Consider the following 27,037-nt stretch of genomic DNA (forward strand, 5'->3'; position numbering starts at 1 on the left):
AGTTCCAGGTCAAAAGTGGGCACACAGTAAGACATTTAGGAACAATATAGGCTCAGTAGTGCTGCTGTAAGCTTTCAGCTGCGTCTCACTGTCTTAAGTTGCTAGAGATCCTTTTACCATAACATGATAAATCAGCTTCTGGTGTTAAACCAGTTACAGAAGTCATTTCACATTTGCAGTAAAACAACAACACCCTCAGGAGAATTCCATGAAAAATCAGAGGTGACTGTCCATACAATGGGGTGAGGTAGCAATGAGGTGATTAGAGAGGCGTTCTGCTGGGCCTTGCCATGCAGCCAGAAACAACTCCTGGCCTTTCTATCCAAGGAGCAGTGCTTCCTGCAGGAGACCTGCAAGACGCTCCTGGCTCTTGCCTCTGGATCAGCTCAGCTGCAACCTCTGCAGCCTCTTGGAGAGTGAACCCCTGCATAGAACATCTTTCTCTTTGCCCCCTTTTCTCTGTAAACCTGCCTTTTCCAAAAAAATAAATCTTTGTTAAAAACAAACAGAAAATAAGAGCAGGGATGTCATGTGGGTGAGAATTCTGTGGAACCCAGCTGGCAGTTCCTTCCCTCTCCTCTCAGGGCTGTTGAAAGACCAACCCTGTCCAAAGCACTTATTTTGTTGTTCTGCTCCATGTTTTCATGTCCAGCTTTTCCAAGCAAAGCTCAAGTGTCTTGAATTAGTGCATCCTTTCACGTGTGCTGTCTTGTGCTCTGCGTTAGAGTCCAGGAATCTCATGGTCCTTGATCCTCTCTTTTTTTTGTTTGTTTTTGTTTTTCCAGAGCACAATCATTGTGGAAAAAACGGTGCAAGACCTCATGGACCTGATGCATGATTTGAGCGCATATTCGGATCAGTTCCTCAACATGGTGTGTGTGAAACTCCAGGAGTACAAGGACACCTGCTCAGCGGCTTACAGGTACAGCTTGCCCTGGGGCTCAGGCCGGTCGCTCGGGCGTGCAGCTGTGCCTTTGCTGCCTTCAGCCCTCACTCACTGTGGTGGAGAAAGCTCTTCCCTGAGTTTGTCGAGGGGCGCGGTGAGAATGCGTCCCGCACCAGCAGTGCTGGAGACCTTGCATGGTCTGGCCAAGGGAAGCTGAGGCACAAAGGGCAGAGCCGCTGAAGACTTTTAAGTATAACAATTTGAAATTCTTCATATTCCATAATAGAATTTACTTTTCATTTTTAGCAAATATGTTCCTGCGAATGTTTAAGCTGGAGCCCTCATGCTGTCACACAAGGATAGTTTCTCCTATTTTCAGCATCTGTGAAAATGAAAGCCTAGTAAGAACTTGAAAACCAATAGTTACCCTCTCACTTCCTTTCTTTGGGTTCGGAAGTCTCTCAGGGCTTCTGGAAAAGATCACAGCACTTCTGATAGAAGGCTAATAATACACTCAAATTATGGTCTTGTTGACAAGATGTGAAAGAATTACGGAAAAGCATATATGATAAAATATTAATTACATCTGAAGTAATTAAGGCTAGATAGTATCCTTAGACTGCCGATTCAGCACAGAATGTTAAGGAAGAAAGAGTAAAATCCACGAGACGCAATGATATCTGGTGGTGAGATGCCTGCTGGGCGGCTGAGATGTGGAGGCGGGGAGAAGTCCTGCAGGCCTTTCGGGGTGAGCGGGGTGCAGAGGCAGTGCCCCTGGGTGGGGGAAATGCAGAGGTTAACACCCTGACCTCTGAAAGGGACTTTGACTGGAGGAAGTTTGCTTGTAGAAGGTTGCGGGAGCTAATACTGAATAAAACATGACCAAATAAGTAAGACGTGGGAATGTACGTGTCACACAGTAGATAATCATTAGTCATTTTAAGTGTGTGGGAAGCAGTGTTTAGGGAGGTTTAATTTTGCAGAGGGACATAACACAGACCAGTGTGTAGCCAGCCTCCTCCCTCATTTCAGCATGAGTCACTCAGCCAGCCACATGGATCAGCTAAGGAAACTCAGCCATCTGTTGAGATGTACGCCCAATAATGTTTTTGACATTTTTGTTCAGTAATTATTCATCGATCATTGTGTTCTATTTAAGTTGTAACCATGCATGTAGTCAGCAACTGTGCTGTCAAATAACTAGTGGTAATCAAGCAGAATTTAAAAATTAGTCTTGCAGTAACAGAAAATTTAATTTTTTAAAGTTTTAACTTATGCAAATAATTTTGCAGAAAAATGCAAGATAATAAACCATAAAGTACTTTCTGCAAAACAAAATGCATTTAGGATAAAATTTCCTAAGAAAAATCAGTGAAAATAATTTAAAGAGAAAAGGACAAATGAAAAATATGCAGCTGTTAGAGTCTGTTCATGTATATTTTATGTGTGTCATGGAATGTGTTAGATCTCTGTCATTAAGAATCAGTTGGATACATGTTTGATTTTCTTTTTTTTTTTTTAAAGATTTATTTTTATTATTTTTTCATTGGAAAGGCGGATATACAGAGAGGAGAGACAGAGAGGAAGATCTTCCGTCCGATGATTCACTCCCCAAGTGAGCGCAACGGTCGATACTATGCCGATCTGAAGCCAGGAGCCTCTTCCGGGTCTCCCACACGGGTGCAGGGTCCCAAAGCTTTGGGCCGTCCTCGACTGCTTTCCTAGGCCACAGGCAGGGAGCTGGAAGGGAAGCGGGGCTGCCGGGATTAGAACCGGCGCCCATATGAGATCCCGGGCGTGCAAGGCGAGGACTTAACCACATGCGCCACCTCGCCGGGCCCTACATGTTTGATTTTCAATTGGAAAATGATAATTTGCAAAATGTGTAGGGTACAGTGTGATATTTGGTATATTATATATAGTAAAATTACAAAATCAAGCAAAATGACTTGTCACTTGACATATGTTTGTTTCTTTCTGAGCATGTTGAAACAAATACTTAAAAGCACCCCCTTAGAGCGTGGGCAGCGATGCTGCATGACTGACTCAGTCGCCACACTGTGGTGTAGATCTGAAAAACATTCCTTCCTCTTTGAGTGAGACTACAGCATCTGATTACCCCCAGGACCACCTGACCTCAGCCCCCAGATCCCCCAGGTCCCCTAGGCCGCCCAAATCCCTTAGGTCCCCAACTCCCCCAGTTCTCTTAAGCCCCCCTCCCCACCCCCCCAGGTCCCCAGATCCCCCAGGTCCCCTAGACCTCCAATTCCCCCAGTTCCCTAGCTCCCCCATCCTTCCACCCTTACCTTCTCTGAGTTTGGTCTGATTTTGTTTGTTTGTTTGTTTCTTTCTTTCTTTTTTTTTGTTGAGTCATACAGTATTTGTCTTTCTATGCCTGGCCATAGGACATATTTAAAGTAGTGATTTTAAAGGTCAGTTTTATGATATCCCAAAAATTATATATTTTTTGCAACTGTTTAAATTCATGTTGAATACAATGAAGTGTCAACTTTAAAATGAGGGAAGGAGAACAAAGTTTTTCAAAATTGGTTTGAGAGACACAGGTAACAACTGTAAAAGCCTCCGCTCCAGCTTAGCTGTCTGAGAAGAGACTCTTTGGGCCTGAAGAACCCTGTCTACAAACCAGACTCTGAAAGGCCTGTTCCACCATGTGAGCTTTGAGCAGCATACTTTATATGCTAAAAACACATATTGCAATAAAAGTATTTTCAAATAATTTCATTTTAATAACATTACATTTTCAGTTTTGTTATCTTTTATGTTCATGGTTAAAGTTTAAAGCTTATTTGAAAATGCAGAATCTGCACTTTTCCTTATAATCTGACTAACGAGTAGTTTGTCCCATGTCTAGCATTAATGCATGCTAACTGCGAAGACACGCATGCCTGACATGAGAGGCCCTGGTGGGGCCATGTTTATGCTGTAGCTGTCCCTGTTACTGTGAATGCTATGCTTTGAGGTCCCTAAAGATTTATGCTGTCATGCCTCTATGATCCTGTGTCCTAGTGCCTGGTCCTGCCTCTCAAGTGGCTGCAGTCGGAGTGGTCAGTGCTGCGTAGTTCTGATCTGAGAGTTCTCGTGTGTTCTTCCCCTACCCCCTTTTGGTCTCCCCCCCCTCCCTTCAGCAGAATTGCAGCAGATAAATCAGGTTAGTCATTGTCTACTGTGCCAGGATCCCATGGGGAAGCACCAGTTCAGGTTATAGTCAACCTCCCTGCGGATGCGCTGGGAAGGCAGCCCGAGATGGGCCGCGGGTTTGGGCCCCTGCCGTTCCGGTGGGAGGCAGTGTGGATTTGGTGACTGTCAGACTTCAGTCTGGCCCAGCCCTCGCCAGGCAGGCTGCTTGTGGAGTAAGCCAGTGCATGGAAGGGTAGAGAACACTTCTCTTTCTCTCTCTGATATTCTTCAGATAAATTGATAAATCTTCCTAAAAGAACACAGCGAGCCGATCACTGCAGTGACTTTCTCATTATGTCAGCAGACATTCACTTTTCCTTGTCAGGAATCAATGCTGAGCCCAGTGCCTGTTATCACTCCAATACGGCGTTGATCAGCTATTTGTTGTGTCTGTCTAAAGACACTGTGAGTGTGTGAGCATGAAGAAGCTGATCAGGCCTGGAAAAAGAACAAGTGATCGATATTTGGGTTTCAGAGAGGATTGCTGGGGCCGCGGGGGAGGATCTTGAATGTCTCTTTCTGGAATTTGGCCTTTGAATTTGACCAGGAAAGCCACTGAGCATGTATAAACAGGAAGTCCAGTGCAGAACTGCTCTCCGGGGAAAATCCTCTGTCAGATAGATGGACGTGGAAGCACAATAATGTACAAGTCGAGGCAGAAGAGGTGCTGAATGCTTGGATCAGGAGGTGAGGCAAGAGTGATAGAGTGAAAACAAATTGAGAGATTTGGAAGATGTGAAACATGGAAGACTGGGCCGCTGGTTGGCTGTAGAGGGTTAAGGAAGAGAAGGAAAAAAGAATGTTACAATTAGCATTTTTTATGCCATATCAGTGGTGATTTTTTTTTCAACATAATTTCCAAGATCTCACATTCATCCATTAAATGTAATGTTATTTTTAACTTCTCATTTCAGTCTATTGAGGTATTTTTAAATCCTCTTTCTGTCATCAAAAAGCTTTTTAGCTACTCCTCCAAACTCCTTGTCGTTCTTGGTGTTATGCGCTCTTTCTGTTTCTTTCTGTATGTCACTTTAAGAAATGTGTTCCGCAGGGTGAACTGAGTGCTGTTTGCTGTGCTCCAGCCTTCTGAGATGGTTCAGGAGGACGTGGTTGCTCAGGACTTGTGCACAGGCACATGATTCCTCCAGAACGGCAGAGGTGTAGCTTGTCCAAGTCTTGCCTATGTGACCTTGAACAGCTACAGAGCCCCTCTGCCCAGATTTCCTCAAAAATCATCGAAAGGAAAAAAGAGTAATCCTTCCCTCAGAGAGAGGTTGCACTAATGTTCATTTTTATGAGTGTTTTTATCAATACTATGCCACAAAAAAATGAATACCTATTATTTTGATCACAAAATGATAATGATCGTTTTTCCACCACCTTGGCAGGTTTTGGGGGGTGTCTTTTTTTTTAATCATCAGCCATGGAAGATTCCTTGGTTTTTCTGAGTCCTGATTGATTTACTGTCACCAGCCCCTCTCAGCTCTTGTGGTGCTGGGCAGAGCACAGCAGCTGAGGACCATGGGGTCCCAGGGAGTTCCCCACCTGGTCACTCTTGGGACCCATTCTCCCTGCTCTGCTAAACCAGTCTTGAAGGATGCTCATCTTCGGGCACAGCACACTGCTGCGAGTCAAGTCCAGGTAGCCTCCCTTTTTTTTTTTTTTCTTTTTTTACTTTGTTTTTGATGATGTTTACACAGTTGAGAAAGATGCATGCCCATTTGGACCACTGGTCAGGGTGGGAGGAGTCAAGGATTAGCGGAAAGTGAATGAAACCATTGCTTCCAATTTTCTTTTTCTTCTTCCAGTATCTGGAAGGAGAGAAGAGGAGAAGATGCTCTCAGCACCCTAACTGCATCAATACCCAGGGAATGGGGAAAACCACCCAGTGTCATCCCAGGGTCCCTGGTGTGAAGGCTCTGCTCAAAAGGTTTTGATAGCTCTGGAATGCTTTGGGTTTTGTTGCTCCAAGGATGAGGACATCCTCCCAAGGTCCATTGGCTGACATAGTCCACGTTAGAGTCTCCGTTCACCCGGATTCTGGCTGTTAGTGCAATGCTGCGAGAGTTGTCCAATTTGTTCTGCCATGGTACTAGATGTCCTCTGCAGACCGCAGTGAACTGCCATATTGCCCATGTGCATTTGGGCATGCCATTTGCTGCTTCATCTTAGCAACTGAGGAGGCCCTGTTCTGACACATGCAGTTCATGGTCAGACCACAGATCCTGCAGTTCTCCTGTGTTTGAAGCTCTACGTCCAGTGGTTCAGTTGGGAGATCCCCTGAGGAAATGTCATCTGAGGTGACCCCAGACCTGACTCCTGTGTGATAGCCAGTACAAGGTCTAGCTCAGTCTGTCATCCACATCAGCCGATACACACAGTGGTGGTTGCAGTTGCTGGGTCAGTTCTGTCCCCAGCCCCATCTCATGGGCAAACCAATGGATGCTATGACCCAACCCAACACTGTTCACACACTCAGCCCTCACACACACCAGCAGGAACTGCAGCCCAGTAAGAGCGACCCCCAGTAACCCAATAAGGCCCGCCCCATCCCCTGGTTCCTGTGCCCCTTCTCCCCATGCGGGAGACACAGGTGGAGTTTGTCCCAGCTCTGGCCAATGTGGGCATCTAAGGAATGGACTAACAGATGCATGATCTCTTTGCTTTTGTATCTCCACTTTAATCTGTAACTGTCCCTTTCAAGTAAATTAGAGAAATCCTTTACAAAATGTATGTGAGATGAGATAAAACCTGCAAGGACTCTGACAAGCAATAACCACTGATTAGGAAGAACATCAAGAGCATGTGGCGGTGTGAGAAGCAAGTAAGGGGCTGGGGGAAGGAGGTGACTAAGTGGATCATAGGCTGCTGTTGGACCAGCACTGGACCCAGCTGAGGACTGACGGACAGAGGAGGGCGGGAAATCCCTCTGACCATTACAAGGGGTGTTTCTGTGGAGAGGCAGAGGTGAAAATCAAACTGATGTGGACTTGAGAAAGGACTGGGAGTGGAGAAGTTACAAATAGACAGAACTTTTGCAGTGAATTTAGCTACAAAGGAGGATAGAGGATTGGGTTTGTGCTCAGAGAAGCCAGTGACATGATTCTTTATGTCATATGTGATGTTTAAATAGGAAAAAGAAGTGCATATCTGTGTTTAAAGAAAATGACTTAGTAGACAGGGAAGGTTGTTGGCATGAGAGAAAGCAGTGGTAGCTGCTGCCACTGGCACTGAGTGGGTAGAGTGATTTGTTTTAGTATTCCCTGTGGCCTAGACCTCCTAGAAACTTCCTTCTCCATCATTTGTCCAGTGAGCCTGCCCCCTTGCGTTTCTTTTGTGAAATCCAACCGTTGTTTTTGGTTCTTGCATATCGTTGTGGGCACCAGGAGACTCACATTCCTTGGCCACAGTTCCTGGGAGCCAGCCACTTTGCAGTGCCTCCTTTCAGATCATTACACGAATGTGATTACCATAGTTGCTGAATTACAGGCCAAGGTTGAATTTCTCTCTGGATTGGAAAAAGTGAAGCGTTTCTGTGACGCTTTGAAGGGAAATACAAGAAATCATTTCTTTATGGTTGTTACCCAGCTGTGCACACACTTCCACGCACACGTCGCATCCCCATGGTGCATGCTCCCTGTTCCTTAATCGTGTTTTTCAGGCTCAAGACAAAGTGTTTTCTTATTTATGACTCTGAAGATGTGAAGTGTCCTTACTTCCTCTCTTCCCACTCATGGCCCTCCCCCAGATTGGCACCTGCTGAGAAGTAATTAGGCCAGTCCTAATTTGGACAGCTAAATCCTGATTACAGTGAGAAGAAAAACAGGAAGTGTTCCGGTTTTGCTGCCAGCAAAAGACTGATTTAAATAGAAAGCCATACACAGTTCAAATGATCGAAAATGATAGAACACTGGGGAAGGCGGAAAGGAGCAGGAAAATATTGCAGACTTCTCCCACGTGATTCTCTGCAGACGCCTTGCACAGCACTGATCAGATCTCTGAGCTCACAATGCCCTCTGCTGAGAGTCCAGTCGCTTTCCAAACTTACTGTGAGGACCTGTGTAGCCACTGAGAATTTAGGGACCTAGTATGGGTTGGAAACATCCACCTGTGAGGGAGGCTCTAACGGGGGAGGAGGAGAGCACTGTGGAAGGATGCCACGTGGATGCTTTGGAAGAAGAGACGCTGCCTAGAAGGGAAGGAAGGACTGCAAGTTTTTCCTTGGTCACACCCTTTGGAGCGTAAAGGAAAACTCAAGTGTGTGTCCAGTATGTGTTGCATTAGCAGTTGCTCCACTTGACTCTTTCCCCTTGCTTCAGTTCCCTGACCTGAGATGCAACCAGAAACTTGTGTTGCACTGAACAGTCGTTTGGTGATTGGAAAGTCACAGTCCTTTAAAGTCCAATTTGCTGTCAGTTCATTGATTTTTTTTGCCCTGTGAGAGGGGAAGGGATTTGGGAGAAGGGCTCTCTGAATTGTATCAGGACTGGTAGAGAATACTGATAAAACTCCAGTTGTAGGGAGAGGCTCAGGTGACACTACCTTTGGAGAGAGGTTCCCAAGGACCCACTCTTCACCCATCTTCAAGGAGGACCAAGGCTCACCTCAAGACATGAGGAGTGAGAGCAGGAAAAACTTGGCATTATCCCTGGAAGAAGCCAACGTTGGCATATGGCTAGGCACTGTGTTGGTCCTCTTTGTTTGAGAATCAAATGAGGAAGTTGCTACCGTCCTGAATAGGTTGGACAAGCAGGAGAGCAGGATGGATGGACACAGTTAACGGAGAATACGTGGAGAAATCAAAGTGCCCAGAGCGGACAATATGGTCGGGTAGGAATGGAAGGAAAAGGGGAATTTTGCCAAGTTCCTGTGTTAAGTGAAAGAGTGCTGTCATAGGTTTTGATAGGAAAGAGGATGACATGATCAAAGTGTCATTTTAGGATCTTACTTGTCCTATGCTCTTATCTAACAGAAACCAAAGGCTGACAAGTATAGTGACTCCTGAAACCTCTCAGGCTTTCTGTGTAGCTGTATTCCAGGCTCCTGTAGGAGTGAGAGCCTACTTGAGTTTGCCTTGCAGTCCTTGCCAGCCTGGCAGCTAAGAGACCTAAGGAGTATGCCAGGGGGACCCTCTGCAAGCTCCCGATGAGCTATTTGTCCCCCTTCCTTCTTGGCTTACCTAGCCCTGACATAGATTCACTTTTATTAAATATTGATTAGACACAAAAGAATACTACAGAACATGCACAGTGTTTGTTTCATAGAGATCATTTAGCAGCTAAGAGTTTGCATGAGTTCCTGTGATTTATTATGCATAACTCTATTCTGGCAATTATCCCCTGTGTAGTCCACTTCAATTTTTTAATACAGAGTTGATAGCTATTGGTTTTCATGTTTTTCTCTTACTGGTTTGCATGTCTTTCTCTCACTGGTTTACATGTCTTTCTCTTGCTAGAATATTGTTTTTCAACTATTGGTTCTTAACAAAATTATTCAGTGAAATTTCAGAACAGGCATACTAGATTTGCCATACCAGACTTGATGAGAGTTGGGCCTAGGAAAGCATAGTTTAAGATGTTCCCAGAATGATTCATATTTGTGCTACAGAATGAGAAATCATAGGTCTTAATTCTCAGCTTCTAGGAGGTCGCTCTTCACATGACTATCTCCAATGTCTGAATTATGCCTCTGCTCTGGATGGGCCTTTCCCTTGAATTTATTGATCAGCGGAAGGCCTCTACTTTTTTAGTGCACAAAAATTGTCTTGGCTGTACACAGTTGCGCATCTTCCCAGGTACCCTATGAATTCTGTAGCCAACAGCCAATCTTAAGTTCTTTTACCCTGCTCAGTCTACCACGAGCAGATAGGAATCTTTTGCAATAAACTCCATACTAAATAAAGTAGACTTTGACTGGGATGGAAATAAACAGTAAAGTGCATGGTGGCGTAGGGACTTTGAAGTCGTGAGCTCTTCTGATCAGTCACAACAAATCTGTGAAGTTAAACTCCCTGATGTACAGATGAGAAAACAGAGGTTTAGAAAGACTTACAACATGGCAAAGTTCCAAGGGGTAGAATGGTTGTATGTGCATTAGAAGATAAATGCCTGATGCTAAATCCCAAAGAAGAGGTAATGGAATGGAAGAGGCAATAGGAAGGCTGGTGGGTGTTTCTGATGATTTAGAGACGGACCTTATCAAGTCTGGGCTCCATGCAGCAAGCTCTGCCTCACCAGCCCGTTACCCGTGGACAATTCCCCTAGCCCCCTTAGCGATGTCTAATATACAGGATTGTTACGAGAACTAACAGGGTTAATGTAGTCAAGTGCTTAGAAGAATGTTCCAATCATGCAAAATGCTAAGTAGGTGTCAGCCTATTTAATTATATACATATATGTTATGGTTTACTTTAGCTTAATTTTATAATGTTGATATTAGATGAAATAGAGAATATGTTTGCTCTCTGATATTTTTCTGATTTTTCTCTCCAGCTATATCTTTCATTCAATTTTCTTCCTCTTGTATTTATCCAATAGTTATTGAAGCCAGCAATAATTACCCTGATACCAAAGCCAGATACAGATATTACAAGAACAATATATGTCTGATAAACATAAATTCCAAAACTGCTGCAAAATTCCTGCAGACAAAAGTCGACATTAGTGGGATTATCTCCAAGGTCAAGGAGGGCTCATCCCTCTAAGGCAGAGATTTTCAACTTACATAAATTGGAGAAAGTGACTCATCACAGTAACAATGAAGAACAAAAATCATATAATTATTTCATTAGATGCAGAAAAAGCATTTGACAAAATTTAACATCCTTTCATGGCACAAAGCAATAAGCAAGTTAGGCTTAGAGGACACTGCAGTGCGTTGAAGCCCATCTCGACGAGCCAAGAACGAGCGTCATACTCACTAGAGAGACTGAAGCCTTTTACTCAGGGACCCCCAGCAGGATGGGAATGCCTGAATGGTGTGAAAAATGCAGCCTTTCTCGTGTATGTATAGAATATATAGAAATGTATAGAAAACCCTAATGTTTATACACACATCCATACACACAAACCATTAGAACCAATACAAAAACACAGTAAAATGTAGGGTACAAAATCAACACAAAAAGTAGTAATATAATTATATACTAACAACATAAAAAAGAAATCAAGATTACAATTTACACTTGCAACCAAAAAATAAAATACTTTGGAATAAGTTTAAGAGGTGAACAGCCTGTGCACTGAAATCGATATAACTTTAATTAAAAACAAATTTAGACACAAATAATTGGAAAGATATCACATGTCTGTGGATTGGAAGAGTTAATATTGTGAAAATGACCATACTACCCAAATCAGTCTTTCAGTTCAGTACAGTTCTTATCAAAAGCCAGGAGCTTCCTCCAGGTCTGCCATGAGGATGCAGGGTCCCAAGGCCTTGGGCTGTCCTCTACTGCTTTCCCAGGCCACAGGCAGGGAGCTGGATGGGAAGCAGGGCCGCCAGGATTAGAAGTGGCACCAGTATGCTATCCCAGCACGTACATGGTGAGGACTTCAGCTGCCAGGATACCGCACTGAGCCCTTTTTTTGTTTTGTTTTGTTTTTTTAATACAACAAATACTACTTACCTTTAAAAATAACTGTATAGGGGCCGGTGTGGTAGCCTAGTGGCTAAAGTCCTCACCTTGCATACACCAAGATCCCATATGGGCGCTGGTTCATACCCCAGCTGCTCTGCTTCCCTTCCAGCTCCCTGCTTGTAGCCTGAGAAAGCAATGGTGGACAGCCCAAAGCCTTAGGAGACTACCCACATGGGAGACCCGTAAGAAGCTCTTAGATTTAGATTGATTGAGCTCTGGCTGTTGCGGCCACTTAGGGAGTGAACCAGTAGGTAGAAGATCTTTGTCTCTCTGTAAATCTGACTTCCCAATAAAAATAAATAAATCATTTTTTAAATGTATAGTGTACATACTTCTATGGGTTACACTTTATACGTGGTAGCAGTAGCCAGTGTCAGCACCAAGAGCCTAAACCACCTCCTGGCTCTCCTACCTGAATGGCATTTGGACCTACCTACCCAAGCATTTGGCCCTCTTTCCTGCTTGTGGCCTGGGAAAGCAGTCGAGGACGGCCCAAAGCCTTGGGGCCCTGCACTCATGTGGGAGACCCGGGAGAAGCTCCTGGCTTCGGCTCAGGGCAGCTCCAGCCGTTGTAGCCACTTGTGAAGTGAACCAGCAGTCAGAAGATCTTTCCGTCTCTCTTTTTCTTTATAAATCTGCCTTTCCAATAAAAAATAAATCTTTTAAAAATATGTAAAAAAAAAATTCTGGAGTAGGGGAACATATTCCAAAAGAGATATTAAAGTCATGGGAAAAAGAGAAATTAATTGTATAACCTAAGTAAAAGAAAAAAAAAAAAAACTACTGAAAATGATTGATGATGAAACAGATTGACATAGACATCTGTTGAAGGTGGGCCCCCTCCTGTCTGTCACAGAGAAAATTGCGGAGACTCAACAGTGAGAGGTACACAAAGAGTAAGTATTTTAACAAAAAATAGCCACTCAGGGAAATAGAAAGACCTCATCAGAGGTAAAAAAAAAAAAATGAAATAGAGCCTTGAGGATTTACCAACAATGGGATGTCATACATGAGAGGCAGTGCGGTTCTGTAAGACTGAGCCCAGCAGTGCAAGTTTAAGGCTGTAAAAGCTGGATGATTGGATCAACCCACAAATATCGCAGATAATATAAAAAGCCCTAACAAAACTAAGAAGGTAGCAACAGTCCGTTGAGGTAGAAAGTTCTATAGTCTGGTTTTTTTTAAACTGCAGTTACTGTTAGAATTTTTTTGATTATAATGCATTAGAAGTATTATAGCAGTCACCTGTATTCTCGTTTGTTCTAGCTTAGTTTAAGAGAACTACAGCAGTGTTGCTCTCTGCAGTAATAAAAGTGTTACCTTGAATCAGACTGTCAGAGTCAAGGTTTGTGGCCTTCACCTTCTCTGGTCCACAAACCTTAAGTTGTTGGACAAAGGAGGGTTTGTTATACATACATACAGGCATGCTGTGTGCAGTGCTTACTGAGATGCGTAATGTCTCACTGTGACCCCACACCAAAAGATATTCTGCCTGTAATGAGAGAGACCATCTGGAATCTTGACTTTAGAGGGGTTGCCAGTTAATGAGTCCTCCATTGTGAAGTTTCTGTTGTGTTTATGTGGTGACTGAGATTTTTAGACCATTGAAATCAGTTATGGTGGTAGAAATGGTGAGGCAAAAGAGAAGCTACTTAAGTTTATCCTGGACATGGAAGGTGAATTCAGATATATTCTGGTAAGAGTAGTGTTAGCTGCTAACCCTTTAAAAGACTTGAAACCCATCAACTCTGAGTCACTGGTCAGAGCCCTGTGGGACAGCAATAATCAGAAGTCTTTCCTCTTGACCTCTGGGGCATAGTTGCTATATAAATAGAGGAGCAGCCTTAATTCAAACAGCACCTACATCAAGAAGTCAGACAACCTCTGTAATACTGTAGACAAGTGCACAAATAGAGTTTCTGTCTACTGACTCAATCCCCAAATGCCCACAATAGCCAAAGTTTGGCCAGGCCAAAACTAGAAACCAGGAATTTGATGCAGGTCCAGAGACCCAGGTACCTGCCCATCGCTGCAGCTTCCCAAGGGGCTCACTAGAAGAAAGCTGGAATTGGAAGTAGATCTTTGATATGCACTGCTTGCATCATAAACAACAGTTAGTCAGTGCACCAGACAGCAGCCAAACTTTTTATGTATTAAACTTTTTTATGTATCTTGAAAGATGTCCCAAAAACTTACCAGGCAATTCTGTTATCCTAAGAGATTAACTCTAATAAGAGGAATTAATTGTTTTTTTCAGTATTATTCAGCAATGAAGGAACTAAGAACAAATCTAGAAGTGGTGTTAACCAGCAATGAATGAGTATCAGTACTTTGAACTCAGATTATGTTAATCAGAGATGTGGGTGTGATATTCATTTTTATGAAAAAAAAATGCTAACAGAATATCAAGTGCTGTGCTGAGGTGTTGTTTTTCTTGCTGTGTATAGGGGCATTGTTCAGTCTGAAGAAAAGCTGGTCATCAGTGCATCTTGGGCAAAGGATGATGACATCAGCAGACTTTTGAAATCGCTACCAAACTGGATTAATATGGCTCAACCCAAACAGCTGAGGCCAAGGAGAGATGAGGAGGAAGACTTCGTCAGGTAAAATATCCGTTTCTTAAGTGATACTAAACAGAGGGAAAATATCTGTTTTGCTAAATCCTTTTGTACATAGCATTTTGGATTTTCCATGTATCAAGCAGAAGTTATTTGAACTTGGTAGAATGTGTTTTCACCGACCTGTCTCCATTTCACATGTGTATGTTCTTTGAGCTCAAACCGATAGCAGAAGGAACTGGGATGGATCAAACTTGGAGCATTGACAAGCACATCAACCCATCTTTAACTTCCAGGTCATTCTCCCCTCTTAGAAAGTGAGACTCTTTGATTTAGCAGCGAAGTAGTGCTGACCCAGTTGGGGCTCTACCCTCGAACCCTAGCAGCGAGGTTCCAGGCCCTACAGAGAATGTCACCTGTGTTCTTGACATGTTCTCTGTTCATACCACTGTTAGTTGGATGTTCTGAAACACAAATTTGCTCCCCAGGCTGGTTCACGTGTATTGTATTCTTTTGACGAAGAACAAAATCTGCCGGAAATTTTAGCACTCAGAATTTACCTTTACAATTTAACTTATTTTCTAGCCATGAAAATGCGGCCTAATCTGATGAAGCTTCTCGTTTCCACATGGCTAGCTTGCTGCAGTGAGACACCGTTGATGTATTATTTTAAACAGCTAAAGCAGAAAAACTACTGAAGTAGAAAGAGAATGGTAGTAACTTTTGTCACATTAAAGTTACATTTATTCTGATTATCTGAATAAGTGAATAAATGCTAAAAAAAAAAAAACTGAAATGGAAAACTTTAAAGAGGCCACAAGAGGAACAGAAGAAGTAATAGTATCTTTTAATTTGTTGAATAAATGAGGGACTGAGAGTAGATAAATCCTTACTACTCAAATTAACAACATTCTCACTTTAGAGTAATTTATTGTACCAACATTCTGTTGTAAAAATATTGTGTCATTTTAAGTGTTTTCAAATTTGTTATACTCAAAAGGGCACGTGTAATATGGTCTAAACCTTTCCGGTCATTCTCATTTTCTCAGAAAAACTTGCCAATTTCATTAACAAAAGAATATATGTGTGTGTGTATTTTGCATACCTCTCTCTATATATGCACATATCTAGTTTATTTTTTAATTAATAAACCTCAGTTTGGTGGGAGCAATGTTGGATTTATACAAAAAGTGGAGCAGGAAGTACAGAGAATCACCATGCATCCTTGTAACCACCCCCACGATTTCCTACTTTTTTTTAAAGATTTTTTTTTTATTGGAAAGTCAGATATACAGAGAGGAGGAGAGACAGAGAGGAAGATTCTCCATCTTCTGAGTCACTCTGGTTCACTCCCCAAGCAGCTGCAACAGCTGGAGCTGAACCAATCCGAAGCCAGGAGCCTCTTCCGGGTGTGCCATGCAGGTGCAGGGTCCCAAGGCTTTGGGCCATCCTCTGCTGCTTTCCCAGGCCACAAACAGGGAGGGAGCTGGATGGGAAGTGGGGCTGCTTGAATTAGAACCTGTGGCCATATGGGATCCTGGCACATGCAAAACAAGGACTTTAGCCACTAGGCTTCTGCACCAGTTCCAGTTTCCTACTTTTAATATCTTGCTAAGCAGTGTGGTGCATCTATTGCAGATCAGGATGTAGTGTGGACCTTAGGGTTCATTCTTTTTGCTGTATGTTCTGTGTGTATGGAATGTGTGAGGAATGTATTCATCCTGTGGTGTTATGCAGAATGATAGTCTCTGTTCTGAAAATGCCCTAGACTTGTCCCAGTTACCCCCTTTCTTCTTCCTCTCATGCCATTAACAATCACTGATATGTTTTGTTTCCATACTTTTATCTTTTGTAGAATCCCATGTCATGGAGTCATGCTGAAGCTGTCTAAATGACTTATTTTACTTAGCAATAGGTAGTATGATTTCCCCCATGTCTTTTCATGGCATTATAGCTCACTTCTTTTTGTGTCTGAGTAATACCCCACTTTATTGATGTACCAAACTTGGTTTAGTCAGTTTACCTGTTGGAACACATCTTGGTGCTTCCCATTGTTGCTAATTATGGATAAAGCTGCTGTAAGTGCAGATCTCATGTGAATATAAGTTTCCAACACATCTGGAGGCACATCACGACATGTGATCATTGTGTCATGCAGCAGGAATACGTCTGAGATCATTTTTAGGAAAACTCCCAGCTGTATTCCACAGTGGCTGTGCCCTTGTGATTTCCCATCAGCAGTTGCTCTAGGTCTTTGGCAACATCTGATGGTGCTGGTTCTTTGATTTGGCCTTTCTAATGAATGTGGCATATCATTCTTTTAGTTTGAAGTTCTAATTACTGAAGTTGAGCATCTTTTCATGTACTTGCTTACCATCTGTGTATCTCTGGTGTGATAACTGTTTCAGATATTTCGCCCCCTTTTAGTTGAATTATGTATTGTTGAATTGTAAGAGTTCTTTGCATAGTTTGGATAGTGTTTTATCTAATTGATAATGTTGTAGAGATTTTTCTCCAAGTTCATGGCTGTCTTCATTTTTTTTCAACCTCCTCTGCATTACTGGAGCTTCTATTTTAGTGAAGCCTGCCGTACTGTTTATGACCAATGCTTTTCTACTTTCTCTCGATGTAGTGTTTTTGCCCCCTTCCCAAGTCCCCCCGTAACTGATTTCCCCTATATTATTACAATAGTATAGTCCTTCATAAGCAGTTGTAAGTCCATCATTCTGCTTTTTAAGTGTATCCTGACATTGTGGGTACAGACAATGGTAGAGTACAGCATCCTGTTGTCATGATATATTGAACAGTTTCATTGGGAGTCCATCTTTGATTTGGATGGGAAGATACATATTGTATTGTACCTTCACAAATGGATATGGTGTTCTCTATTTCACAGTTCCTATACAGTCCCTAAAATGAAAAGCCATAATACAAGATCTACAACAGGAATTAAGTTTTTAAAATATTTACAACACCATGGAGTTAAGTAACATGCTACTGAGTGACCAATGTGTTGATGAAGAAAGGAATCATCATTGTTTTTTATTTAGGTTTTTCTTCTTAACCTATAAATTATGTTTCTATTTTTCCACCTACATTTAAAGCAAATCTAACTCCACATTCAATTAATACTGAGCCACTATCTTGGTAATGGAAGTATCTTATTTAGTTATTGGAAGGACAGAATTACAGAGAGCAGGAGAGACCTGCCATGACAAGGGTTAGGGTTGGTCCAGGCTGAAGACAGGAGTCAGGGGCTTCTTCCAGTCTCCCACACGAGTGGCAAGGCCCAAACTCATCAGCCATTTCCTGCTTCTTTCCCTAGTGCATTAGCATGTGTCTGAATTGGAAGCAGACCAGACATGACTTGAACTAGTTCCCATATGAGATATTGGTGTCACAGCTTGCAGCTTAACTCACTGTACCCCAACACTGCCCCTTTAGCCTGGTATTTCTACTAGAATATTTAATAAATCATTTTTTGTCATGTCCATTAAGAATATTGAAGACTTATTTTTAAAATTATGTTACTAGTATTTTTTGAAAGACTGAGTGACAAAAAGAAATCTTGCATTTACTGCCTCTGTCTACAAATACTTGGAGCAGCCAAAATGGAGCCTCTTTTGTAAAGTATTTCTTTGAATCTGTTACCCAGTTTATATTTTATTTTATTTTATTTTATTTATCTTTTAAAATGATCTGTTTTATGATACAGCTTCGGTTAGGTTGTCTGTGAGCAGAAGGGATTCTTCATCTCCCCCGAGATAGATCAATGGGCTCCAGGGAACAGGTTGATCAGTTGATGATAGGTGAGTAGATCATGAACAGATAAATAATCCATTGATCTATGAAAAAGCAGAAAGATGGATAGATGGCCAGATCTCCCACTTTACATATTGACTTTGTTTTCTTAATAGTACCTGTTACTGACTAGCCTTTATAAGCTCCAAATAACTATTTTTTATGGATAAAGTATTTTGTATTCTGTTTAAGAAATCTTTGCTTATCCTGACATCACAGAAATGTTTTCTCTGTAGTCTATATGACATTAAATTTATTTTCCCCAGCAACAGAAATAAATCATAAGCTTGTATTTTTACTTCCTATTTCTGTTCTCCACACATCCTTTAGTCTGGGTCATGTCGTTGCAGCCATCTTTGTATAGAGTTGCTGCATAGCTTTTTGTGTTGAGAGAGGTGGAGAATGATTGATGGATGGTTGATCAGACCCCAGGCACACAGAGGACGGGCAGAGGCTTCCTCTGTCCTGCTTCCAGCATTGCAGCTTCTGCTGGCAGGGTCGTCAGGTGTCTCTTAGTGTCTTCACTTAGTCACATCTAACAACCTTAGTAATTGTGTTACAGGAACTTTATGGAGGATATTTTTTTCCCCCAGCTTTCCGGGTTACGTCATGTGAATCATTCTGCTAATTGTGTTAACTCCTTAACTGTATTTTATGCTTGCAAACATATTCTCAATCAGTCTTCTTATTTCTCTCCAATATCTTAGAGTGGAAGTATATACTCGCCATTCTAGGACCCAAACTGCTGCTCCGTAGAGATGGACTTCTGGTTCAAAGGAGGCAGGGTTAAGTTCCAGCTCTCTTTGCTCTTGGTTTGCTTGCCAGAATGGTATCACTCAGTATTTTCAATTTAAAGGAAAAACAAAGCATACAGATATTTCCTAATTTTTTGTTGAGTTATGATATGCATGAAGTCTGACCTTCAGTGAAGTGCTAGGCAGGACTGCAGGCATGCGCTTCCAGATGGAAACAGAATCTGCGACACGCCCTCAGAAGTGCTGCCCGTACCGCAGCCACTGTTCTGTCTTCATCATCATCATTTAGCTTTGCCTATCTTTGAATTTTACACAGATTTAATCTTCTATGTGGTTCCTTTTGCTGAACACCGGGAAATTTGGCCAAATTTTTACCTGCAGACATAGTTTAAAAAATGAATTTTTGTTGCTCTACCAGAAGAAAAAGAAGTTTTAGATCTTTTGTTTTGTATGTGATTCTTTCCTCTTAATAGATCATGTTCTTTATCTTGATTAGAATTTGGAATCAAGATGTAAGTGGGATAGGCCCTCTTTATTGCTGTTCCAGTGTGACCTTGAGTACCACGGAACAAGGCATGAGCCGAAAAGGCAGAAAATGCCACTCTGCCTGGTCTTTAAAGCCCAGAAGGCTATTGGTGCTCAGATGAATGTAGAATCCAGTGGCCTTTACATTGAATAAAGCTTGTGTTCTCTTCATTACTAATCAAGGCCCCTTTCTCTTCTTCTTTTTTAACTGAAAAATAAAATGTATTATTTCCAGTTCTAACTTTGAATACAGGGAAAAATAGGTCAAGCCAGGGCTTTAATTGGAAAAAAAATATAGCAAATATCCTTTTGTTCCCAAGGAAGCTGAAGGCAGGTTTTTCTAACCCTTTGTCTTTGCACCTGTCAGATAGATACATATATATATATTCTTTTCAGATGGGTGATTAGCTACTGACAAAATGCAGTTCTGCTTTATGGAGATATAATTAACAGAAGGCAAAGTATTAGGAGGAGTAACAGAGATGGGAAAGGGTGGTCTAGATTAGGGAGGCCTTGTAATTAGAAAAACAGTTCCCCCAAGTCCAACAGCCCTGCTTCATCCAGAATAAGAATCATTTCTTGGAGGTGAGGAGGGGTTTTGGGGAGGTGGTTAAGATACCACATTGGGTTCTGCATACCAGGCTCAAGTGTCTGGGTTCTAGGCCTGGGTCTTGCTCCTAACTCCAGCCTCCTGCTGGTGCCCTGCTAGGAGACAGCAGGAGCCGGACGGCCCACGTGCCACCCACACAGGAGGTGAGAATGGGGTGCTGGTGCCTTGCTAGGAGGCAACAGGAAACGGCCCACTGCCACCCACACAGGAGGTGAAAATGGAGTTCTTGACCCAGCCCAACCTGCTGAGAGCATTTGGGGGTAGAACCAGTCCATCTCCCCTGCCCACCCTCTACCTCACCTTATGACTCTGTTTACATTTTTTGAAAATCTGATGATCTGAGGCCCAATTTGAAAATCCTTAGCTCAGTAGGTGTAATTGGCAGGATCAGGACCAGAGTTTTCACATAGTAAAAACCAAACAATATATAAAACCCATAAATTAGTCTTGCATTGTAGCAGGCAGGAAGATGGACAATGAAGATTCAAGTCTTGGATAGACCAGGCAGCCCATTTTTAATTGCAGTATGGAGTGGGCATAGTGCTTCTCCATACAGCAGCACTGGGAAATTGTCATGGTACCCTTGTTTCCATGCTAGAAATGAGTAAGCTGCGACATGGAGAAGGTGAGTAGTTCTCCAACTTCACTCAGCCACGACGCAATGCTGATGACGCTAAAGGGGCCAGGACTTGGTATTTGGGATCTGTGAGTTATCCCTTCATTTTGGTTGATCTTGAGAGTCTTGACTAGTATGCAAGTCATTTTCTGCTAGTGCCTCCGGCGTTTATCATATAGGCGCATGTGTTCTAGATTCTGTTTTTCTTTGTTGGCGTTCATTGTATTGTGTGTAATGTGTTAGATTATTGTGAGTTCTCTCATTTCCAATACTAAGTTGTGGAACGATTACCCTGTAGAGTGTGGCGTTGAGGGTGAGAGGCAGTGTGCTGAAAGCAGGGGTGAAGGTGCTTGAAAAAATACTTGTTTTATTTTCTTAGAGTTATATGCTGTCCCAGATACAGCAGAGGAAAAAGAAATACTCAAAGTCAAAAAAAATAGGAGACACAAGGGTGTGAAATATAAAAATGATAATAAAGTGCACAGTTCACGGGTAGAGGTTGTTGAACTTCTGCATAGGCAAGTAAAAGTAAAGGACTTTTTATACTATGTTTAATTCTTGAACTATTTAAAATATTTTCTCTGGACAAGCAAATGAGTGGTATGTTTTTAAGACTGCTTTTGGTTAGTTTATAAAGCTCTGATGTCAACATGATTAAAGGATAACATATTTTTTTTTCTAGTGATCAAAGTATCTAGTGATACTTCCAAAATTTTTATTTGACATGATTTATCTGCCAAATGTTTAATGAAAAATGAGTCCGGAACAGAGCAAAAAGCTTGTTCATTCTTTCTTCTATTGATTCAGAGACCTTAATAAATGCTGAAATCTTTAAATAAAGTGAATTTGAAAGCTGAAACAGTCAGCCCCTGTTTAGAGTGGGGAAGCCTGGACTGGAAACGGGAGCCGACAGATACACTCCCCACGGCCGTCGTGCTGGGAAGTCCTCCCCCAGGAAGCTCCCATCCTCCGCAGTGCCTTTATCTGTCATGATTCAGAACAGGCAGTTAGGAGCAGAAATCTAACAGGGCTAGAAACGAATTTAGATGTAGGACTAGTAAGCACAGGGCAGAAGTTATCTGCTGAAAAGCTGCACTTTAAAGTAAGAGGTTCTCAACATAGCACGAGGCACAGCTGTCAGAAGGCCTTGGCTACTCCAGCTATTGAAGCTTCTCTAGATGAACTCGAAGGAGCAAGGCAAAGGGTGATTCAGAGAAGAAGACTTCAGCTATCTTGAACAAAATGTTCATTAGAAGAGAAGCATTTATTTCCCTATCTCTGGATACTTAATATGACTTTTAAAATGTAATTATAAAAGGAAAGATGGATCAGAAAACATGAATATGTTAAATAAGTGTGGAGGAGAAAAATGCCACACTAAATTTTTTCCCCTTCAATTACTAAAATGAAGGTCATGGATAAATCTAGGGCACTGCCAAGCAACTGTGGATGAGAAGCAGCCTGAAATCTCAAAATTAAACAAAGAAGACAGGCCATTACCTGGAGATTCGGCACAAACATCTCAATTAACATTGGACATAATTGAATTAGGCACCTTATTATTACATCAAAATGATATGACTCTTGTTAGCATAAAATTGGCACAAAAGGGAAAAGTTTTTAAAAATCTCTCCTACACATTACATAAATGCTAGACAGTTACTTGAGAGTTATAATTTAAGTGTTAGTATCATTAAAAAGTCATAATCTGTTTTCTACATTTTCCTGTTTGATTTTTGATCACGGAGTTATTTAGCATTTTTCACTGATATATACATTTGATTCTTTTATTTGGAATCCTGATAAAATTCACTCACTTGGAGTTGTAATAAAAAGTTAACTTCAGTATATAGACTGAAGAGTTAATATATGCTAAGTCAAAATTATCCTGCTGTGAAGAATATAGCAAAATGGCAATAAAAAACTGTAATTATAAATAACTCTTCAAGAATTTCTTCTCATGAATCCTGTAGGTCTGAGTCAGATCTGAGCAAGGATGGGGTGGTTGCATAATGACTCTGCTATAATGCATTTGGACTATCACAGTCACCGGTAATGACCTCTACTTTCGCTCTTGGCTTCTAACTGGAGAGTGGCTGTTTACACCCCAGGGTGTTGCTGCTGTGTGTGTTTCCCTGGATCTGCAGCATGGGCCCCTCAGGGTCCACAGCCCATGTGGCTCAGGGTCTGTAGCTCTTACCATCTGCACTGGAAACACAGCCTCTCCCCACTCCCAGCTGGAGTTTTAAGTTCTGTATAGCTCGTAATGATGCGTATTTTTGTAGCTGCCTTCCAAAGACTAGCTAATTTGGTGTTTACGGATCCTTCTTTTAAAAAATAAATAAGACCTTCATTTCAAGATACGGAGCATACTGTGAAGGGGCTTCAAGAACACAGCCAAGGGATTCAGCTAAAAACTAACTCCCTAGAGACTGCTATCTTAAGAACCATTTTGGGTAGAAATGGGGTATATAGGGAAAGAATACTGATTTTGAAAAACCCACGATTGCCTATTTCTTGCTTTCGATTTTTTTCCCTGAGTTTGAACTTTGTTTTCTAAAATTCAAAAACTTTTCAAAACCACGCACACATACACACACCAGCTGAAATAGTGACTGCATGAAATCACATAATATTTACTGGCAGAACGATAAACTGTTGACATCTTGTCATACAGATTCAATTCCTTCTAAAGATATAAAAAACAATCTAAAAGTAGGCTATGTCCATAATGTCCTTTCCCTCTTAAACATGTATCCTAATATGTATACATATATTAGATAACTGTGTCAGTGTCATATGATTATGTCCAAGTCGAGCATTTCTATCAAGACCATTACCTGCTACTGCGTCCCTTTGCACAAGAATGGCTGTGCTGCAAACCCAGGTCTGACCATTTCATAATGATACCCGGATTTCACCACTTAGAAAGGCTTTGGTTTCCTTTTGTTGTTAATCAGTAACCTAGGGGTGATACTCTGAGGCTGTGCTTTTACTGTTGTCTATAATACTTCACAGATAGTTTCAGAATCCATTGATGTAGGGGCCAGCACAATAGCCTAACGGCTAAATCCTTATCCTATATGCAACAGAATATCATATGGGCTCTAGTTCAGATCCAGGCTACTCCACTTCCCATCCAGTTTCCTGCTTGTGGCCTGGGAAAGCAGTCAAGCACAGTCCAAGTCCTTGGGACTCTGTACCCACGAGGGAGACCCAAAAGAAGCTCCTAGCTCCTGGCTTCGTATCAACTTAGCTGTGGCCACTGAGGCCACTTGAGGAGTGAACCAGTGGATGGAAGATCTTTCTGTATTTCCTTCTCTATATCTGCCTTTCCAACAAAAATAAAATAAATCTTTTTTTTAAAGATTTATTTTTATTATTTATTTATTGGAAAGGCGGATATACAGAGAGGAGAGACAGAGAGGAAGATCTTCCGTCCGATGATTCACTCCCCAAGTGAGCGCAACGGGCCAATGCTATGCCGATCCGAAGCCAGGAGCCTCTTCTGGGTCTCCCACGTGGGTGCAGGGTCCCAAAGCTTCGGGCCGTCCTCGACTGCTTTCCCAGGCCACAGGCAGGGAGCTGGAAGGGAAGCGGGGCTGCCGGGATTAGAACCGGCACCCATATGGGATCCCGGGCGTGCAAGGCGAGGACCTTAACCACTTGCGCCACCGCGCCGGGCCCCTAAAATAAATCTTAAAAAGAGCTTTTGTAAAAGACAAGGAGGACATGACACACCTAGGTTGCAACATGAAGGGCTCAGAAAGAAGAGGAAGATGAGTGAATGAGCAAATGGACAGCCGGTAAGAGACGGCGTAGCTCTAATTGTTCTTGAGCCACGGGGCATGCTACTATCTTGGCTTAGAAAAGCATACTGAGAGAACTTATATGAAGATTAAAAAGAACACAAGAGATATGCGAGGATCAACAATGAGGTTATAAACTTATCAAGGACTGGAACAGCTTCCATTTCAGTGTATCGCCCGGCAGTTGCCTACCAAACCAGCGTGTTGGTTCTAGAAATCAGGAGCATGTCCCTTGCTGTGGATGGGCTTCTCTGAGACCTGACAGATCTGCATTGCGTGCTCTCCTTTAGCAGTACTTGGCAGCTGATTGTTCAAGAAACTCTTGCCAGTTGAGTTTCTTGACGGGAACAATTTTCATAGGACTCTGAGAGGGCATCTGAACGCTGGGCAGAGGGGAGTGCTAAGCTGCCTGGCTTGTGGACCAAATTGGTGGATGAAGAAGAAAAGCTGTGTTTTCACCTTTGCAGTGTGTAAAATGTACATATCCTTCTCTGTGAGTCTCAGTTTCTCTGCAAAATGCCTGGTAAATGTTTGCCTTCTTTGGAGATCCAGTCAAGAGCCATGCCAGTAGAGCCACAAGACCATCCTATATTATGTTTCAAACTCTGGGTCATGGCAAATTAGCAGACTATAAAATCATTCTAGTAAACTGTGACCCCACTAAAGCATCTAGGACTGGACTTGGGAAATGCTGCAGTCAATATCTTCTCAATGTAGCGAGTGTCCAGCTCCTGACCGTGTAAGGTCTGTGAAATCGACCAGTCTGGCTCTGCCAAGACAAGCACCACCAGGACTTAGGATTCAGTAGGTCTTTAGCAGTTCAGTGTTAACTTGGTCAGCTTTCCACGTACTTAATGTAGCCACGATGTGAGTTGCTGATGGCAAAGAGATCTTTCAAAGCCAGAACATTCAAAATCTGGATGTCTCGTGTTTTTGCCTTCCCCAGTGAACAAGTTGGTTTAAAGGTGTGAGGGAAATGATGTTCACGGCTCATTTCTCTGCTGCCTTCCCTGAGTAGATACCCAGAACCCTAGCCATTTCTGCAACCAGGAACAGGGTGGCATGCAGAGGACAGCCACGCTTTGCCAAGTAACGCTCTCCCCATCACATCTTCCAACGGTGGAGCTCTCCCCAGCAGACCCCTAGACCAGTTTTTGCAAAGTTACTGGAAAGGAACAAGGTTTCCATTTTCTGTCAGTTGTTTTACTAATGTGAGGGAGGGATCATTCTCCAAGTCCTTGGTTCCCAGATTCACGTTTTTTCATTATTATGGGGAGACGAGAGTTAGCGGGAGGATATTGGCATCTGGGACCATCTGGGGTCCAACAAGAGCATAATTCCTGGGGTGTGAGGCGTGCAACACTTCCTACACTGTGAAGTAAATGTGTTGGTTAGAAAATTCTAGTTCTGAAAGGCATACTGTAATTGTGAGTAAGGCTGGCAGTGGTGCTGGCCAAAATATTCGAAGCAAAGGAGACAATTAGATGGAGTGTCTGTTCCAGTGCGGGGACAGTAGTGGCTCTCTGAGCTGCAGCTGCTTGGCCGCGTTAGCCAGTGCTCGGCCCTCTGCTGCTGAATTCTCTCCCTTCAGGCTCTGGGGACAGCTGCCTTCCAGCTGGGCAGGGGCCAGAACAGAGAAGCAGGTCCAAGTGTGTGTGTGAAGGCTGAGCAAGCGCACAGACCTGCCAACCAGTACTTGTGAAACCATGTATGTTTCTTTCACAATTGCATGAAAAACATGCTGAAAGGGCAGATTTTCTTTGCCTTTGTTTCAGTTAACAGAACTACTTAAAAATGAAATGGAGTGCCCGGCATGGTGGCCTAGTGGCTAAAGTCCTCACCTTGCATGCACGGGGATCCCATACGGGCACTGATTCTAATCCTGGTGGCTCTGCTTCCCATCCTGCTCTCTGCTTGTGGCCTGGAAAAGCAGTTGAGCACAGCCCAAGGTCTTGGGACCCTGTGCCCGCATGGGAGATCTGGAGGGGGCTCCGGGCTCCTGGTTTCTGATTGGCGCAGCACCGGCCATTGCGGCCACTTGGAGTGAATCAACGGATGGGAGATCTTCCTCTCTGTTTGTCCTTCTCTCTGTATATCTGACTTTCCAATAAAAGTAAATAAATCTTTTTAAAAAATGAAATGAAGACAGTTTCATGCATCTTTGGCAAAATCCTCAAAAATGAATTCTTGTCAGGTAGTTTGCTTTAAAGATTATAATTATGTGGTAAAACTAAGTTAAGCAAGTTTAACAATCTTGGCAAAATACTCTTAAATGAACTCTTATCAGACTGAGCTTTTAGAGATTTTGACTGTGACAAAAATCACAGCTTTGCAGGTGCGGCCTCTTTTTCAGGCTCAGAGGCTTCCAAGTGAGCGGGTTGGCCAGCTGGCCAGCAAAGCGATTCCACATGCACGGGCCGTCACATAGAACACACGCGCGTGGAGTTCTGGGCCTTTTCGAGTCATCGTTGAGCAGTCACTGAGCACCTGTTGTTTCTGAGTTTCTATTACTTGGCATTCTCAACATAATGACTTTTCTGTTGCCCATATAGTGTCTTCCTTAAATAGTGCATGTTCTTAACAAGCAGAAGAGGAAGAGTATGTGAAACTGCAGACCTAGAAACAGGAAATCCTGCTGAG

The 27,037-nt window shown here is 42.6% G+C and overlaps 1 protein-coding gene across 2 annotated transcripts in view; it reads left to right on the top strand.

The window, feature by feature from the left end:
- Positions 1–27,037, top strand: part of EXOC4 (exocyst complex component 4) — an 817,909-nt gene that overhangs the window by 419,085 nt on the left and 371,787 nt on the right. The window contains exons 12-13 of one of the 2 annotated variants that reach the window (XM_040987490.1): positions 786–922; positions 14,171–14,326. The exons of the other annotated variant lie outside the window; for it this stretch is intronic. Coding sequence (XP_040843424.1) covers positions 786–922; positions 14,171–14,326 — 293 coding nt within the window. The remainder of the gene's footprint in view (positions 1–785; positions 923–14,170; positions 14,327–27,037) is intronic. 2 annotated transcript variants of the gene reach the window in all.

Source organism: Ochotona curzoniae, unplaced genomic scaffold (genome assembly GCF_017591425.1).
Source record: "Ochotona curzoniae isolate NIBS_2020 unplaced genomic scaffold, NIBS_Ocur_1.0 contig_4692, whole genome shotgun sequence".
Lineage (NCBI taxonomy): Eukaryota > Metazoa > Chordata > Mammalia > Lagomorpha > Ochotonidae > Ochotona > Ochotona curzoniae.